The 16413-nt window shown below is 41.8% G+C and overlaps 1 protein-coding gene across 3 annotated transcripts in view; it reads right to left on the bottom strand.

The window, feature by feature from the left end:
* Positions 1 to 16413, bottom strand: part of GCNT2 (glucosaminyl (N-acetyl) transferase 2 (I blood group)) — an 83008-nt gene that overhangs the window by 17237 nt on the left and 49358 nt on the right. Inside the window, exon 1 of one of the 3 annotated variants that reach the window (XM_038584149.1) lies at positions 15385 to 16340. The exons of the other annotated variants lie outside the window; for them this stretch is intronic. Within the exon in view, the coding sequence (XP_038440077.1) occupies positions 15385 to 16309 (925 nt within the window). The 5' untranslated portion in view covers positions 16310 to 16340. Of the gene's footprint in view, positions 1 to 15384; positions 16341 to 16413 lie in introns of those variants that run through there. 3 annotated transcript variants of the gene reach the window in all.

The raw sequence follows: 16413 nt of genomic DNA, 5'->3' as shown, positions 1-16413 counted from the left end.
AACATGTAGTTTGTAATACTCGGTTTCTAGACCTCATCTTTCACGCTGCTCACCTCACCGTGCATCACTGTCCACACACACTGGGCTGTCCTGCCACCCTTTTGGGAATTCCTGAATTGGTCTTCCATCTTCGCTGGTCAGGGGTAAGGTCCAGATACTGGTGTTTTAGAAAATGCCCATATTATTTTAATGCATAGCTAGAGTGGAGAACACTTGTTCTTCACAGAATATTTTATTGAACATCTCTTCGTAAGGATAATACTTTTTAGCTTCTCAAATACCAACCATTGTGCCTCAGTAAGGAGCGATTTCATTTTTCACCAGATAAAGCAATTTTAAGTTTTAGGGATTGTAAAAGCACAGAAAAGTTCAAAGAGACCAGTTGTTTATTTTCCAGCTCCCCCAAATTAGCCAGTGTCAAGCTTTGTGGCACATCCGCCTGGTGAATCTTTTCTTTTTCTTTTCCGAAAAATATTACTCATTAATTTGTGAAAAACTGAACCCTGGTTATTAGAATGGGTTCAAATAATGCATAAAAGTACAAAGAACAAAAATGAAAGTTAAAAAAAGAAACCAAAATGTTACAAAATCTTACACCTACAGATAACAATCATTGAGAAAACACAATTTCATAAGAAACAAGTGTTAAGGATGTGGAGAAAAAGGAACCCTCATGCACTGTTGGTAACGCAAACTGGTGCAGCCATTGTGGAGAAGTATGGAGGTTCCTCAAAAAGTTAAAAATAGAACTACCCTATGATCCAGTAATTGTGCTACTTACTGGCTATTTACCGGAAACCCACAAAAATACCCTGCTATTTCTAGCAACATAATTCACAATAGTCAAATTATGAAAGCAGCCCAACAAGTGTCCATCAATAAATGAATGGATAAAGATGTGGCATATTACTTAGCTATAAAAAAGAATGAAATCTTGGGGGATCCCTGGGTGGCTCAGCAGTTTAGCACCTGCCTTTGGTCCAGGGCGCGATCCTGGAGTCCCGGGATCGAGTCCCGTGTCAGGCTCCCGGCATGGGCCTGCTTCTCCCTCATCCTGTGTCTCTGCCTCTCTCTCTCTGTATATCATGAATAAATAAATAAATAAATCTTTAAAAAAAGAATGAAATCTTACCATTTGAAACTATATGGATGGAGCTAGAGGATATTATGCTTAGTAAAATACATCAGTCAGAGAAGGACAAATACCATATGATTTCACTCATACGTGGAATTTCAGAAACAAAAAAAAATGGGCAAAAAGAGAGAGAGAAACCAAGAAACAGGGTGATGTATGGCAGTGTTGAATCACTATATTGTACACCTGAAATTAATACAGCACTCTATGTTAACTATACTGGAATTTTTTTTAAAAAAGCATTTCATAAAGCATCTTCTTAGACAAATAAATACTTCCATGTCACCTTAAGACTTCAACACAGCTATTAACTAGTTGACTAACCTATATTGGATATAGATTGCAAATAACCTTTCACAAGTGGCTTTTACCATGGGGTGCTGGGGCGGGCACCTGGGTGGCTCAGTCAGTTAAGCATCCAATTCTTGATTTCAGCTCAGGTCATGATCTTAAGGTCATGAGTTCAAGCCCTGAGATGGGCTCTACACTGCTGAGTGTGGAGCCTGCTTAAGATTCAATCTTTCTCTTTCTTCCTCTCTCTGCCCCTCCTCTGCTCACATGCATGCTTTCTCTCACTCTCTCTCTCTTAAAAAAGAGACTGGCAGTTCATAAGCCACATCCGATAGCAGGCCTTAAAAAGAGAGAGAGAGGGAGAGGAGAGAGAGAGAGAGAGAGAGAAATGGGTTAGGGTTCTTTATAAATGAGTCTGGACAGTCCTTATGTACACATTTACCACTTTCATAGGTTTATCAATTCAAAAAACTGTTTCCTTAGGACTTAAGTTTTGATAGATTCTAGAAATGAGAGATTCTGTTGTGACTTGCAACATATAAACATCAAGTACTATCATTTTCTCTGTGATTTAAACAAATAGATATTTGCAGCTTCAATTAAGTTATTTGCCCTTCCACTTAGCGGGATGAGCACTGGGTGTTATGCTATATGTTGGCAAATTGAACTCCAATAAAAAAATTTTTTTAAAAAGTTATTTGCCCTTCAAGTAGCATTTCCTAAATTTTATGTGACTCTTTCAAATAAAAGCATTCACCAGATAGACCTCTTCTCACTCCATTACACGATAAAGGATTTCATGTCAGGGTTGCTCTCTATTGGAGTCACCAGAGCATAGCATGCCCTGTACTACTTCATTTGTTGTCTGGGAAAAGGTTCTTAACAAATCCATTAGACAAATTTTCATCTTGTCCAGGAAACACTACCTCCTTCACCTTCAAAACAAGGACCAGGCTACAACCAGTTGGACGTAAATCAAGAATTTATCGTAAATTGTAAAACATTCCTTCTAATTCCATGTAAAAGCAGCCAAATAAAAAATCATGCTGGCATTAAGACTTGTCTAATTTTAATCCCTATTTTCAACCCAAGACAGGTCCAAAGGAGTTAAAGGTCAGTGGTAAGTTCCATTTGTTGCTGCATGTACCGGGGTATATATAAAGGTTGCTAATTCTGGAACCTAAGTGCCTATCTATAGCAAGCCATCTTTTATACAGAACTGGAGAAGTAGTTCTTCTGTTTACAGTCTTCTTCTGCAAATATGAGAAACATCTAAATAAACTTTCAAAAGAGAAGAAACATGGGAGGAAGAGTCTTGGGATGTGCCCCGGGTATGTGGGTATCCCCTACCCTCCATCCCCTTTCCTGCAACCCCTATTCTGCAGCAGTTTTTAGAAATACAGAAAGTCACAGGACAGGCCTAGCATTTCTTCTGGAAACATCTATTGAACCTGAACATTTGGATAAGAAGCACTGGGCTACAATTCGAAGTTACATAACAACACAAAGACAGGCAAAAGTCATTTAAGGGGTGGGGATGGCTGTCACTCTTGGAAGTGCCTGGAAGGGTTTCCTGGAGTGCTAGCTGTAACATATATTCTTGTGCGGGTTACTCAGGTAAGGATCAGCTTGAAAATTCAGTGATCAATTCCAATAAGTGCAGTTTTATGTATATGTAATATTTCAGTAAAAAGTTTAGGAATGTTATTGATGTGAAGGAATGTGATATTCTTATAAATTTGTAAAATAAAAGATCAGACTTCAAAGGAACATTGGCCCCTTTGGTTCCTTGCCTGCCCCCTTTCCTCTGCCCAGGGTCACCCTTGGGATCACAGTGCCCATTTTGAGTGTCCAGCTTTCAGTTTTCGAGGCCCTGATTTTTAAGTACTTGATTTCTATGTTAATTATTTCAATATTTTAGAAACTCTGACTTACGGACATATTTAGATCAAGACCAATAACTAATACATCGTTCAATTTATAGTAAAAGATAAACTCAAGCCACCTACAAATCTAGACAAATCTTCTATATGAGTTTTTTTGTTGGTTTGTTTTTTAAGTAGGCTCCACACCCAATGGGAGGCTTGAACGAACAACCCTGAGATTAAGAGATTAAGAGTTGCATCTTCTACCTACTGGGCCAGCCAGGCACCCCACCAAATGAGTTCTGGTAAGAGATCATATTGGGATGTTGTGACTTGCTCGTTATGATGTCCTCGTATGCTGACTGAAAGGACTCACAATGGAAGTTTTGTGAGTCACTTGTTTCTGGAATAAAAGTGAAATAGCTTTTGTTATTCATATATTCTTCCAATTAAGTTTGTGATGTTACAAATTAAGTTTGTTATTATTGGATTAAGTCCCAATAAACCCACTCTAAATGGAAAATATCAAGCTGAAGGGCGTCTGGGTGGCTCAGTCAGTTAAGTATCTGCCTTTGGCTCAGGTCATGATCCTGGGGTTCTGGAATCAAGTCCCACATCGGGCTTCTCACTCAGTGGGGAGTCTGTTTCTCCCTATCCCCCCTGTTCATGCTCTCTCTCACTCTCTCTCAAATAAATAAATAAAATATTTTTTAAAGTTAAGAAAAAGGAAAATATCAAGTTGAAAATACATTTAATACACCTAACCTACGGAACATCAATGCATAGTCTAGCCCACCTTGAAAATGCTCAAAATACCCATATTGCCTTTGGTAGGGCAATATCACCTAACACAAAGCCTATTTGTTTTTGAGGGTTTTTTAAAAAGATTTTATTTATTTGTTTATCAGTGAGAGAGCACACAAGCAGAGGGAGTGTTAGGCAGAGGGAAAGGGAGAAGCAAACTCCCCACTAAGCAGCAAGCCCCATGTGGGGCTGAAACTAAAAGGGGAAAATCAGAGAGGGAGATAAACCAGGAGAGACTCTTGACTCTGGGAAACAAATTGGGAGTGGCTGTGGAGGGGTGGGAGGATACAGGGTAACTGGGTAACGGGCATTAAGGAGGACACGTGATGTGATCAGCACTGGGTGTTATACTATATTGGCAAATTAAATTTAAATGAAAAAAATAAAAACTCCATTTTGTAGTGTAACAATAAAATTTTTCACTTGAGAAAAATTAGTATTATTTTTTGATGAATTCCGAACACGTTTATAGAATCTGACCATTAACATCTATCTTTCAGTATTAGATAACATATATATCAAAATGTTACAGCCTTTTTGCTCCAAAATCTAGAGAATTTCAGAGAGAAATTGTGAGAACCACTAAATGGACAGACCATTGTATTATGACTTGGAAGTCCCATCTTCAAGACTCACTTCAGCTGCTAACGCAGGTCACCTTCCTGGGCTTGGTTTCTCTAAGCCTAAATGATGGCAATATCCCTTCCAACTCCAGAATGAAATTACACAAAGTCATCTTGTTTTTCGTGAAGTCACTGTTCCATGTTCTTTACTCTTTCTAGTATGGTCCATTTAAACCAAAACCAAAACCAAAACCACATTCAGTGAGTACCTTCTTTTGTGTGTCAGGAGGGGCATTCCAGGCTTTAGAGCTACGACTGGAGTTATAAGTTACCAGTTCTAGAGTTATGGTACAGGTAAGAGTTACTACTTTATTTATGTCTTTCAACACATGGCTCCTTTCCCATCACTACCATGAGATTAGCGGTATCATGCTCTGGTTAAGGAAATGAAGTATGAAGAGTTGAAGGGATTTGTCCAACATCACAAGATAGAAGAAGCCATGATTTGAGTCCCCTCTCTTTTGAGGGAAGGGGACCCACATACTTCATTCTACCCCGGTTCTCAATTCCATGTGGACCACTGGAGGACTCTGAAGGTCAATGAGGCCAAGCCTCTTTCATTCGGCACGTGTCCTTATTTGTTTTTTAGTGTTTTTAAGAACATTTTTTAATGAAGAAATAATCCCATTCCAAAATACAGATACACAATTAAATAGCTTAATCACTTCACAATATAAAATGTCCCCAAGAGGTTCCAACACATACATGCACACACCACAAACACACACACAACTCAATGGATGGAAGTTGACAGGGAGATGGACCAAATGTCCCTTACTGAGACACCTTGTTTCAGGGGGCACCTCATTCTAGAGGAGACAATAGTGCTTTTTTTTTTCACTTGGGGCAGAGAGAGGAGATTCAAAGCATCTGTAAGTTGCAGGTATCCTCACAAGTCAAGATGTCAACATTGATGTAGGATTGTTGTTGTTCACCTGTGTTTCTTTGCCCCTAAGCACGAGTTTGCGCACCTACCCATGATGCACGTGAGACAAGCACTCTCACTAACCAGTGTCCTACCATCAGTTACTCTGTTCCTCTTATTTACCCACACGGAACAGTAGTATTGGAAGCTGAGGGGAGGGGGAAATTCAAGCTGATTCTGAGTTCTAGAAAATCGTCCAGATCCTTTGTAGTAATTTCAGAAGCCTCTGCATCATGGAAAACTTGCATTTTTCCAGTACCTGATGTCTCTTAATGAGGACAACTGGGTGGAATAAAGAAACAAAACCAAAATAAAAAACCTCACAGTTATTAATACTTACCAGGCACCAAGCACCATTTTTGGCAACTGATAAGTATTACTGCACATAATTCACTGACAATGGTAGGTACGATTATCGTCCCATTTTACAAACACAGAAACTGAGATTCAAGTGATTATATCATTTGTCTCAAATTGTATACAGTAGGAATCTGCAAAACTGCATTTGAAGCCACGCAGTCTGGCTCCAGAGGGCCTCGCGGCTCTGCCTAGCTCAGTATTTATGGGTGTGCCCAGAAAGTACTCTCCAGAAACAAGAAGAAATGTGCCCTTCTTACATGGTCCAGTGGCTGGAGTTTGAAGAACTTGTAAAAAGGAAAATGAAACATTCACACCAGGCTCATGACACTTGTCCATTTCTTTAGTATTCTGCTGTTTTTAGGTGTGTGGTGTGAAGTGTTTAAAAACTCAAAGTCCACACACTGCTATTCTAATTCTTTTTTTTTTTTTAAGATGTATTTATTTACTTCAGGGGGGTGAGAGAATGAGGGGTGGGAGGGGAAGATAGGGAGGGAGAGAGAGAATCTTAAGCAGACTCCCTGCTGAGCTGGGAGCCCTACTTGGGCCTGGATCCCACAGCCCTGAGATCATGACCTGAACCAAAAATCAAGAGTCAGAGGCTTCAGGGACTGAGCCAACCAGGTGCCCCTGCTGTTCTGATTCTTGAGTGTCCTTGGGAATCATCTAAAACTCTCACTGTTAGAGCTACCCAGAGATTCTTCTGGCTCTTTTACAAACATCTTTGAAAAGAAATAGTAGCAAGTCAGAGCCACTGCTGTGAAATGCATTATTCTACACATATATATTTTTTGGTGGGTTGGGTGGGGGAGTTTAATTGAATTCTATGAGAACAAGTGATAATGGAAAATACATTCATATGTAGCTGACAGCAAAAGATCCTTGTGTTATTTCCACGGTCAAACATACAGAGACTCCTAAAATAGGAAGACTATCTATTTGTCCTTTTCCGCCCCCTAAATAGAGGAAGTGGATATTCAGTAGTAGCAAGAGAGGAACAAAAGTATCACAAAACACTGCACATGAACAGTCTATCCCACTAAATCGGTTTACTACTTTTAGTAACATCGTCCTCCCATTTTCCCGGGCAGGAAGAGGAAGGCCAAGAGAAGAGAAATATTAACAAGCATTATTCTGACTCTTGCTTGTAAAGGCTAAAGGCTTAAAGAGTCTGTAGATTCGGCTTTGTTCATTTAAAAAAAAAAAAAAAAAGGAAGACAAAAACACAGTCTGGTTGATGTCATATATCCTATAAGATTAGGCTGGATAAAAAGATTTTCACTTTTCAGGAAATCATTATTATGGGATATGTAGAAAGCATATTTTATATTTCCTTAGGAACTTTATATTGGAATTTTATCTTTCCTTTGAAAAGAGGAAGCTACTCATTTCTGAATATTAGAATCAATTCAACAATTTTTCATAGATTTTGTTTTCCGGCTTTGAGTTTGTGCAGTATGTTGGTAGTTGTAGAAACTGACTGATGGGCACAAGGGGGTTATGGTGTTGTTGCGTGTTGGTGAATTTGGTACTGGAACTCATAAATTATCCCTGTGTAAGTAGCTAGGAGGGGCAAAGTTTGTTTTCACTTTGAGGAAGTTGAACACCCAAAATGGGAAGGATGTGGCTGCGCCAGCAAAAACCTGTATTGAATGATTGCGAAAAAGCTCACATTTCTTTTGTGTCCTGGCTGTGCTGATTTCCTTTTCTAAGAAATTATATTATGTTCTAAACAAATATCTCTGTAAGGCCCATCTGGTTCACCATATGCTGTCAGAAAACAAAACAACCTACTAATCCCGATTCCTGTTCCTTTCACCTGATGTGATCACAAAAATAAAGTCTCAAAGACACTACCGAAACCCTTTGGATTTTTAAGGAACCACTTCTCATAGATAAATATACACTTGGCAGTATTCGTGTGAGGACAAAGTGAGCTGTTTCAGTAGTTTCAAAAATTACGCCGATAACATTAAGGGAAAACAAAGTTACAAAGATTAAGTACCCATCCCAACATGTTAAACTGCTTACATTTTCTTCTACTTCCTCCTCCTTTTCTTTGGGTTTATCTATATCTACTTGTACATGGTGGTGGAGCCATTGTGTAGACATCCTTTTTTTATTATTATTTTTATTTTTTTAGACATCCTTTTATAGTAAAAAGATATTTACATTAATTTTAACACCTTGTTGGTTTAGGAACTCTAGGCCACATTAAGGTTTTCTTTATATATATTCATATTATTAAGAGGATAAACACTTATCCTGTCACTTGACACTCAGCTTTTTCATTTAATTCTCAGAACTACTTATTTTTTATTTTTATGGTTATGTTTTATTTTATTTAAGTACTCTCTGCACCCAACGTGGGGCTCAAACTCATGATCCTGAGACCAAGAGTCACACATCTACCAACTGGGCCAACCAGATGCCCCTCTCAGAACAACTTATTAAATAGTTGTTGTTATCAGGACGGTACAGGTGAGGCGTTTGAGGTTAGGGTTACCTGTGGTCACAAAGCTAATAAGGACAGAGCTAAAATCCATCAGCAGGTTTTGCCCCATTCCTGAGCCCAGAAGATATTTACTCAGTATGAACATTTCCCAATTAGCCCTTTACGCACTACTTTTACGACATCCTCTACATGCAACTGACACCATCAAGCTTTTCTTTACACAAGCTCATTTTCCTTTTTCCTGGTGGCTGCCTTTTCTCAGTCAAGGAGAGTCTCTGATGGAAATCAACAGAAACAAGAGTTGCTGCAAATCTATAAATGGGCCAATCTCTGGAAAAGATGGTTGATATCCGCAGTTCTCCAAGCATGCTTCCTAGACAGGAAGCATCAGTATCACCCGGAGCTTGTTAGAAATGCAGATTCTGGGGCTTGCTGCAGACCTGCTGAATCAGAAACTCTTTGAGGGGAGGGCCCAACAATCTGTGTTTCTACAGGCCCTACAGTGGATGCTGGGGCTCTGCCCGGGAACCATGGCACCATACACATTATGTCACTTAATACTTAGAACTTCTTTGGGAACCAAGTGCTGTTTATTATTCCCATCAGTGGGTAAACTGAGAGGTAGCATACATCAAAGCCAATACCACATAGTTAGCAAAATGGGAGCCAGGACTTAAACTTTGTCTGGCTCTGAAGCCCTTTACTTCTTTTCTTTCTTTTCCTGTTTTAACCCTCTGTCTCATTTTTTTAAATTTAAATTCAATTTGCCAACATATAGTATAATACTCAGTGCTCATCACATTCTGAAGCCTTATTCATAGTACCACGTGGACTCAAAGGGGGTATAAGAGATGTAGTGGTGGTAGTGGTTCAGAGAAATAGACATATTTCTGTTAGATAATGTTGACATTATAATACTATACATCTATGAGGGCTTTGACACACAAAATATTTTATTGGATTGCTTCAAGAGTCATTGAAATGACATTTCATGTTTTTGTTTTTAAAAAAGGCAACTGCTGCTTCTAGAAAATATCTTATACAATTAGTAGACAATGATGACAATGAAAGAATGTTGGAAATATGGTCTTGCCAGTTCTGAAGTGGTAGCTCCATTAATCCTTTCTGCCAGGATTCAAGTCATGTTAAGCTCTGTGAATGTTTACCAATCATAATGGTATTTATATTTAATTAAATCTTCATATATACTGTAATCCAATTTCTTCTGTCTTGCATAATGTTGTTCTGGAGATTAGGAATTAAAAGCTAATTAAGAGCAGTTGTTTCCGGATTATTTCCTTCACAGGGGTGGGGAGCAAAGAATGTTTGGGCACAGATTCCCCAGTAAAGATGATTCAAATATTACAGCACAGCCAATGGCTGGAGGCATCATAAATGATCTTTCAACTGTCTACAGTTTCAGCAGAGCTTAATTATGTAATAGCAGGCAACCTGCCTAAAATTTCTCTACCAGGAACTCACCATTTTATGATATAAACTCATCAGTCTAGGTACTCAAGAGCCAGGATGAATTGTAAATTATAAATCTTCCCCAAATTACTGACCTGAGAAGAGCCTAGAGCTCTTTTCTTTCTTTCTTTTTTTTTTTTCTAAAGCTCTTTTCTAATGGTGGAATAAAAGGCCCAAAGGCCCAAATCACTGATACAATATTTTTTAAATGATGCACAAATGTATTATGTGTAATTAGTATTATCTGGCTATACAAAGTGGTATCATTTATTTTTTATTCTTTTAAATATATTTTTTTTTTGAGAGAGAGAGTGTGCATGCATGCACGGTTGGGGGCAGAGGGTGGGCACAGAGCGAGAGGGAGACAGTCTTAAAACAGGCTCCACACCCAGCCTGACACAAGGCTCCATCTCATGACTCTGAGCAGAAATCAAGAGTCAGATGCTTAACTGACTGAGCTAGCAAGGTGCCCCCAAAGTGGTATCATATTAAAACTCTGTTAAATAGATAGGAACCCGCGGAAGTTGTTGTTTTATATAATTTCTCCTTCAACTGGAATTGATCTCCATATTGACAAAAGAAGTACCAGAGTGAATTGACATCCGGCCCCATTCACAAAATCAGCTTTATGGTAGACCTGACTGTTCTAATGACATTGAGACTCGATTCCACTAGTCCATCAATTTGTTCTCATTCTCCATCATTGGTACAACCGGCATGACTGAATGCACCCTTTGTGGTTCTAGAAACTGATTTCTAAATTTAGGCTGATGTACAGAGAGCACAATGCATACTTTGAAAAAGACTGGGACTGATCCAGCCCCGCCCAGATTTAAGGGCCTGGTAACCTTTCTGTAGAGAACACATACCTTCTCAATGGCTCAGTGTTTACATTTGCTGGGAGCTACACCTGGAGAAATGTTTCAAGTTTCTTTCTATTGTTGTCTTTTCCTAACCTTTCATTTCCTTATATTCTGGGTTGGTTGTTTTGTTTTGGCTTTTTTTTTTTTTTTTTTTTCCTAATCCAGTAGCTGAGATGCAGCCTAGATCCAAATAAGACAGTAGAAGCCCACTGCATGAATGGTGAGTGGGCCAGAAATAAATACTAACAGCGGGCTTGGATGGGTGCCAGGTGGTGGGAGAAACTCAAACCAGGTGCAGGGAAGGTAGGAACTAACTGGAGGCGCCCACATAGGGTGCCAGTGCTTTCTCTTGGAATCAGATGCAAATGCATGATGGGCCCCCGGAGTGGCTACCTGATAACCAGATTTTTTTAAGGAGGAACTTTGCCCTATGAACTTTCCAGTTGGAACTCTGGGACTTGCCAGTTCTAAAGGTCTACCTGATACCTTTATCTTTCTCTTTACTGGTATCACTTGAGGGATTTAGCTATTTTGGAATTATACCTCCAAGCAGTATCTTATCTCCTGTTTCTCTAAATCCTTCCTATCAAAAATTAACCCCATCTCACCCAGATACAGGACCCTTCTATACATCCTTCCAATCTTCTCCTACCTATCCAGCCCCTCTCCAAACCTAACCCACAGCCACCCAGCAAGCTCCATTTCCTCAAATCAGGATGGGTGGTAGTATGGGGTAGTGATGGGGAAGACAAGGACGGTTGTCCTATTTCTAACCCTTAAGGAACTCAAACACTGAGGGTGTAGGGCAGAGGAGAGATTCACTTAGCATGAAATTATAATCCAATGCTGGCAGCAGAGACATTGAGCAGAAGAACCCAGAGTTGGGGTACCAACCATTTAGGAAGTGAGTGATTGGAGATGGTTTCCATAAGTGCCATCCAAGGTGGGTTATAAAGGATGAATCAGAGTCAGGCAGAGATGGCAGGAGGGATATATTCCAGAGAGGACATCACAAAAGGCCACCATCCCTCAGCCCTAAATTAAGTGAAAATTGCAAAAGTGTGTGGAGCCAAGAAGTCTCTTGGAACATAAAGTCCAAGGCATCAAGTAAAAAGAAATGAAGGTAGCAAAGGGAGGAGGAGTCAGGTCATGGAGGTCATGTCAAAATATGAATTTCAACGTGATCCTCAAGATAATGAAAAGTCACTGTAACGTTTTAAGTAAGGAAACAACACGTATTTTACTGGCCTGAGAGTTCTATGCACTCAGCATTGTTGGGGTCTGGGAAGCAAAGATCCCTGGTGCCTTTGTCCCACAAAATTGTTTGGGTCCAGATTATAAAATGCTTCAAAATAAGAAAAACTTGAGCATTTAAATTAAAATTAGCTCCTTAAATATCCGCATATGATCTATGTAAATAAAGAACACATTTGGTAGTCTTTTGTTTCTCACAATTGGGCACCTAAAATAAAGATCAATTTTCTTTTTCTGTGTATTTTTGTAGTAAACTTAAAAACAGTGTATGTAAACATTGTTTACATACAAGAGGGGCCTGGCAGGCTCAGTTGGTAGAGCAGGTGAATCTTGATCTCAGGGTTGGGAGTTCAAACCCCACATTGGGTGTACAGATTACTTAAAACAAAAAACAATCTTGGGGCACCTGGGTGGCTCAGTCAGTTAAGTGTCTGCCTTTGGCTCAGATCATGATCTCAGGATCCTGGGAGTGAGCCCTGCATGGGGCTCCCTGCTCGGAGGGGAGCCCGCTTCTCCCTCTCCTTCTGCCTGCTGCTCCCCCTGCTTGTGCTCTCTCTGTGTGTCAAATAAATAAATATAATGTTAAAAAAAAATCTTAAAAAAAAAAAAAAGAGGACCTCTCTTCATTGTAAAGACAAAGTCCTCAGGATGCCTTGGTGGCTCTGCGGTTGAGCATCTGCCTTCGGCTCAGGGTGTCATCAGTGTCCCGGGATCGAGGCCCACATCGGGCTCCCTGCGAGGAGCCTGCTTGTCTCTCTGCCTGTGTCTCTGCCTCTGTGTGTGTTTGTGTGTCTCTCGTGAAAAATAAATAAATAAAATCTTAAAAAAAAAAAAAAAAAGACATAGTCCTCAAGATGCTCCACCCAGTGATTAGGTTCAAAGTCAGCCTGGCTGCTTCTCCCCTCGCCAGCCTTTTCTAAGAACATTAACAGAAAAACACCCCCCAGTTCCACAGGCTCACAGAAGGAAGAGCCAGACCAAAGCCTGTTCCAGATGGGGACCGAGGAGGCTGGCACAGCAGCCTGTGTGGGGTTAGTGAGCAGTTGCAGGAAGGCCACCTTCCCATGACTCCAGCTAGCACTGGGCCCTGCTACGCCGCAGCATGTTCACTGTGTTCCTACACGCACACGCGCGCGCGCACACACACACACACACACTAGCACTTCATATTCCAGCGAACCTTCTTTCCAGCAAAAGTTTGCTGGAAAGTGAAGGGAGAGCTAAGTTCCCCTGTTTCCCCACAACCCCTCGCCCTGCCGCGCTCCTCACCCTGTCTCCTTTCTGGGATTCAGCAGGGAACTTGCTTTAGATATAGGAAAAAAGAAGTGACTATTCCTTCCTTTCCTGGTGCAAATTCAAGCTTCAGGTCACACAAATCCAGGACTAGATCCCAGCTTTGCTTGGGCAAGCCGTGTAAAGATGAGCATGTTAGTTCAATCTCTCTAAGCCTCCTTTTCTTCCTCTCTCTACATGAGGGTAACAATGATTACTTCTCATCCTTGAAGAAATGATGTAGAGCCTGCATCTGGAGCAAACTGGATCAACCAAGACTATATCAGATATATCAGATGCCACCTACAGCCTATTGACATGGGTTTGAAATAGTCGTTTGTAAATAATAAGAATGAACACTTACTACACTGTGATAAATGTTGGTTTACTCCTGTTCCTACAAGTCTTTGCGATCTGACAATTCAGTGGCCCATGGGAGAGCATACGTCTCTGTTCCTCGTCACCTGGCCCACGCTCTTTCTGCCCTGAATAGATTTTTGTGACCCCCACTCCAATTTGGCTCTTAGGAATGCTGAGTTATTGAGAAAAGAGGCACCGCTGTGAATCCACTTTCAGATATGAAGGTAGCTTCAAACTGCACTCAAATGTGCCCATGATAATAATACTACATGTACAAGCAGGGAGTTATTGCACATATTGGCAGGCACAGGGCCACCCTCACACAGAGCTGATACACACAGCCTTGCTGTCACAACAACAGAAACTCGTTTATTGGGACATCACCAGGAACAGGTGCTGCAGGCCACACTGGTGTTCTTAGACAACACACAGAAAACAAAATTTTGAAAAGAAGCTCAGTCCTGAATCGAAGAGGGAATCTGGTGCTGTTTCCTGCCTTCAGTTGCCTAGTATATACCTTGGACCCCCTTCCAAACGATCATGAACAATGGGAAAAACTTCACAGTATATGAAACCAAGAGACTGCCGGGTGGAATTTCCAATAATCTGTGACTTTGAAATTGGGAATTTCCTTTGGATCAACTCCGTATATTCCAACTCATTTTACCCATTCTTCTCGACAACGAGATATCAGACTGTTTTTGTTGAACCCAGTCGGTTGAGACCTGAGTACTTGATGAGGTCTTAGATTAGAGACATTTAACTGAAGAGATAATTTATCAACTTCCAAAGAGTCACAGATTTCTAAAAACAGCCCCACCAACTTTGAGCAATGACTTTGAGGATTAATGTGATACAGCGTCAATGTGCTCTGAAAGAAACACTACCTATTTCGACCCATAAATTCTAGAAGGCTTATTAAAAATCAATTTCATCATGTTGTAGCCGTGCTTATCAAGGGCTGTGAAAAGCATTTGTTCACAAGACTGAGCTGGTGTATGTCAATTATACCTCAGTTAAAAAAAAAAAAAAAAAGACAAACAGGGAGGCCTGGGGTGGCTCAGGGGTTGAGCATCTGCCTTTGGCCCGGGGGTCCTGGGATCGAGTCCATATCAGACTCCCTGCAGGGAGCCTGTTTCTCCCTCTGCCTATGTCTCTGCCTCTCTCTCTCTCTCTCTCTCTCTGTCTCTCATGAATAAATACATAAAATCTTTAAAAAAAAAAAACTTTAAAAAGACAAAAAGAGTGAGCTACACGATACATGATCAGAGACAGCTTTGCCAGAGCTCCTGTAGCTCTGCATACTTCTTCCATCGCTATACTGAACATAGTTGCAAGACAACACAGTTGGCATTAAACTGTCACTAAATGGGATCCCTGGGTGGCTCAGCGGTTGAGCACCTGCCTTCAGCCCAGGGCATGATCCCGGAGTCCCGGGATCGAGTCCCACATCGGGCTCCCTGCGTGGAGCCTGCTTCTCCCTCTGCCTGTGTCTCTGCCTCTCTCTCTCACTCTCTGTGTCTCTGATGAATAAATAAAATCTTAAAAAAAAAAAAACTGTCACTAAGTAGCAACTTAGACTAACAGCTTTCTAAGCATTACAATTTTTCCATCAAATAACTTCAGATGAGTCTGTTCTCTCTGGAAGAGCTGAATGCCAGTGCGCCCAATCTGTGAATAAGAAAACCGGCAACGGAAATTGGCACATACCTGGAATCCTGTTAAGTGTCACCCAGAAATGTTCATCGGGGCTGTAGGTATCTTTGGACCAGTGGAGTAGATCAATGGCCCTCTTGTCATGAAAGATAAAGTCGACAAACTCTCTGGTGAGGGCCACGTAGGCAGTGCCAAAGTAGATGGTCATCTGATGTGGAGGCGAGGTCTTCAAAACATTGGTGTTTTTCACAAAAGAGCCATCCTTGCCTATGTGCTCCCGGTGCACGAATTTCGTCCGCTTGACGGCGTGACTGGGGGGCAGCACCCCGGGGGTGATGTTTTTCCCTTTAAAACCCTTCAGATGCCGGACGATCTCCTTGTTGGTCTTCAGGGGGAAATCCTGGCCACACGTGTTGATGGCGTACTTCCAGGGCACCTGGGAGGCCGCGAGGTCCTTGAGGCAGTTCAGGTCGGCCTGGAGCCTGGAGATGCCCCCGTAGACCACGGGCTCCATCCTCGAGGCCAGGAAGGCGTTGGGGAAGCAGCTCAGCAGCTGCCGCACAGATTCCTTAAACTTGGCCGCGGCTTTCTCATCCACGTGCACGCAGTAGACATTCTGGGGCATGTAGACGGCCCTGAAGAGCCTTTCGAAGGTCTCGAAGTTCTTGTGGATGACCATGACATAAGCCAAAGGGAAAGCCACCTCCTCCTCCGACAGGGGGCTGGTGATGTAGTGGCTCTGGAGCAGGTAGTCCTTACAGGGGACGCTGCCCACGGGCGACGGCAAGGTGTTGGCCCACAGGAAAGCCGCCTTCCCTTCGAGGGCGACCTCGCAGGCGCGCAGCCTCACGTGCCTCGGGCCGGGGCCACTCGGCTTCCCCAAGCTCCGCGGCAGGTGCAACTGGCTGTGATAGACCATCAGCAGGATGAGCGCGCTGAGCAGGGCGAGAGCGAAAAGGCAGCACCTCCAAAAGTTCATGCTTTTCACTTCCTCGGGGGCGGGGGGGGGGGACCTCTGTCTCCAGGGGCTGAGGAGAGGTGGCCGGGGCCGGGGTCCGGGCCGCGACGGTGGAGGGGCGGCAC

Source organism: Canis lupus, chromosome 35 (assembly GCF_011100685.1).
Source record: "Canis lupus familiaris isolate Mischka breed German Shepherd chromosome 35, alternate assembly UU_Cfam_GSD_1.0, whole genome shotgun sequence".
NCBI lineage: Eukaryota > Metazoa > Chordata > Mammalia > Carnivora > Canidae > Canis > Canis lupus.
The sequence above is the reverse complement of the archived record's forward strand: the minus strand, read 5'-3'. Positions and strand labels throughout refer to the sequence as shown.